The following is a 2687-nucleotide window of genomic DNA, read 5'->3' on the forward strand; positions in this document are numbered from 1 at the left end:
CTGCAAAACAAGAAATTTCACAACATGTGCCAGTGATATTAAACCTGATTGGACTTCAAAAAAGGAATTTACACTGAAACACTCGCTGGTGAGACAGTGGACGGATGGGGTCTCTACACCAGAGACCAAGGGACAGGCGACAGACAACTAAAAAATAAACAAACCCCCCAACCCCTGGACTAGATTCCAACCTGTAACCCACCCTTGAGAAACAACAGGAATACTGCAGATGCTGGAAATTCAAGCAACACACATCAAAGTTGCTTGGCCTGCTGCATTCACCAGCAACTTTGATGTGTGTTACCCACCCTTGGGATCTTTTATTCTATATATAAACCATCTGAAAAGGAAAACTCTTGATTTTAAACCTCTGCTGCCTTGCGGACAGACCCTCCCATGGGAAAGGCTTTACGAGTAAACCCTGAGGAAGAAATCTGGAGCCAGGGTCCCTAAGGCAGCTTGATGTTACTTACAACTTCACTCTGGCAACGTCTGCGACAACACTGGTGCCGAGCTGTATCGGTGCTGGCCCTTCTCTTGGACTACATCAGTGACGTGGAGAGGGGGAACCCGCTGCATGGGCAACAGTCGGATCTTCAAATCTTCCATGATCCCCTGGGATCGACAGCTGCCTTCTCAAACCTTCCGAACCCCTGGACTAGATCCCAGACTGTAATCCACTCCCGGGATCTGTCACTGCATATATAAACCTTCCTGAACGTCTGGGTTAGATCCCAGCCTGTAACCCATTTCCGGGATCTATTATTCTATATACAAATCCCTCAAATAGCTGGATTAGATCCCAGCCTGTAATTCACGCCTGGTGATCTGTCATTCTATATATAAATCCCCAAATCCCTGGATTAGATCCCAGCCTGTAATCCACTCCTGGTGATCTGTTATTCTATACAAGAACGCCCCCAACCCCTCCTAGATCAGACATCAGCCCATGCCCCGGTACCGGGGAGCTCCCAGCCCGATAGCCCTCCCGTTCCTGGCGACCTCGGGCCGAGCCTCACCTGCTCCACCTTGGCCGGGTCCTGCAGCTGCTCCCGACCCGCCGCCTCGTACTCGTCCTCGCTGTTGTAGCCAGCTCCTTGCTCTTCGGACCCGGCCCCGCCGGGGCTGCCGACGGCCACTCCCCCCGCGCCGCCGGCCCCGCCGCTGCCCCCTCCGGCCACTGCCGCCGCCGCCCCAGGGCCACAGGCCGCCGCTCCGCCGGCTGCCCCAGCCGCAGCCGCCCCGGGTACGCCCGGAGCGCCGGGAGGCGCCGTCCCAGGGTGAGGCGCGGGCAGGGGGAGGCCGCGGGGCTCGGGGTGGTGGTGGTGGTGCCGGTGATGGTGCAGTTGGTGCAGCAGGCTGGGCCGGTGCGTCTTCCGGCCGCCGCGGTGCGGGGAGGCGCGGTGCCGCCTCTTGGTGAGGCCGAGGCCGGGGCCCGGCCCCGGGCCGCCCGCCGCCACCGCACCGTCGGCGGCCTGCAGCCAGTGCGAGGCGGCGGCGGGCGGAGGGGGCGAGGCCCGAGGCCTGGAGCTGGCCTGCCGCTCGTCGCGACCGCCGCCGCCCGCCCCCGCCGCCTGGTACGGCCAGCGCGGCGGCGAGCTGCGAGCCCGGTGGCCGTGCGGCCTCGGGTGCTCGGCGGCGTCGCGCTCCGCCTCGTCGGCCCGCTCCGCCTGCTGCTTGGGCAGGATGGTCATGGCGGCTTGGCCTCCGGCTCCGGCCCCTCACAACAAACAGCCGCCGCCGCCGCCTCCTCCCGCTCGTCTCACTTCCGCCCCGCGCCGGAACCGCCCAACGGCGCCGCCGGCGACACGCTCCCGGGGCTGCCCCGCAGTGCCGTCAGCACGGTCCTCTTGCCCCGCAGAACGTCACGACGTGGCTCTCTTGCACCGCGGTTACGACGTCCTGACCTAGCCCAGACCTGCCCCGCAGTGACGTCACGACGTAGCACTCTTGCACCGCGGTGAAGACGTCCTGACCTAGCCCAGAACCCGCCCCTCAGTGACGTCACCGCGCGGCCAACTTGCCCCCTGTTTTGTCGCTCAAATCCGCAGGCAGTGTTTTGTTCCCGAGCCCGGCCCACAGCCGACCTGGCCCGCAGTGACGTCAGATGGCAAAACACTTGCCCCGCAGTGACGTCGTCCTAACCCAGTCCAAAACCTGCCCCGCAGTGACGTACCGCGCGGCCAACTTGCCCCACAGAGTTCTCGCTCAAACCCGCCGGCTACGTTCGTTCCTGACCATGGCCCGCAGTGACGTCAGCGCGCTGTTCACTTGCTCCGCAGTGATGTCGTCCTGCCCCGTTCCCGAAGTTGCAGCCGAACTGCCCCGCAGTGCTGTCACTCAGACAGCGCAGACGCCCAGCACGGTCCTAGCTGTGGGCCCGCCCTCCGCGTGACGTCAGAGCGACGCGGCCCCGCTGCTGCATCCAAATCCGCGTCCTTCTCCCGCTGTCCAAGCGCATGCACACGTCATGGGCCACACTGACCGCGGTCCAGCTCTGTCTCAAGGGAAGTCGGTGGGGAAGGGGGAATATCACGGTCAGATAATGGATCTGCCCCTCAGTGACGTATGAATATTGCCCTTCCGCCCCGCACTTGCGTCAGCGCGTGGTTCGCCCTCCACACTCTGATGTCAGCACGTGAACCATCCGCCCGAACGCGAACCAGTCGCCGTTCCCGGAGCGTCGG

At 63.3% G+C, this 2687-nt stretch overlaps 1 protein-coding gene across 4 annotated transcripts in view; it reads right to left on the bottom strand.

Annotated features, from left to right (window-relative positions):
* otud5a (OTU deubiquitinase 5a) overlaps nucleotides 1-2329 on the bottom strand; it is a 40411-nt gene extending 38082 nt beyond the window's left edge. For 2 of the 4 annotated variants that reach the window (XM_072246745.1, XM_072246746.1), the window contains exon 1: nucleotides 1020-2255. In XM_072246745.1, coding sequence (XP_072102846.1) covers nucleotides 1020-1694 — 675 coding nt within the window. In that variant the 5' untranslated portion in view covers nucleotides 1695-2255. Of the gene's footprint in view, nucleotides 1-1019 lie in introns of all 4 variants that reach the window. The other 2 variants (XM_072246747.1, XM_072246744.1) reach the window with 2 other exon arrangements.
* Between the last annotated feature and the right edge of the window lie 358 nt (nucleotides 2330-2687).

Source organism: Mobula birostris, chromosome 29 (genome assembly GCF_030028105.1).
Source record: "Mobula birostris isolate sMobBir1 chromosome 29, sMobBir1.hap1, whole genome shotgun sequence".
Lineage (NCBI taxonomy): Eukaryota > Metazoa > Chordata > Chondrichthyes > Myliobatiformes > Myliobatidae > Mobula > Mobula birostris.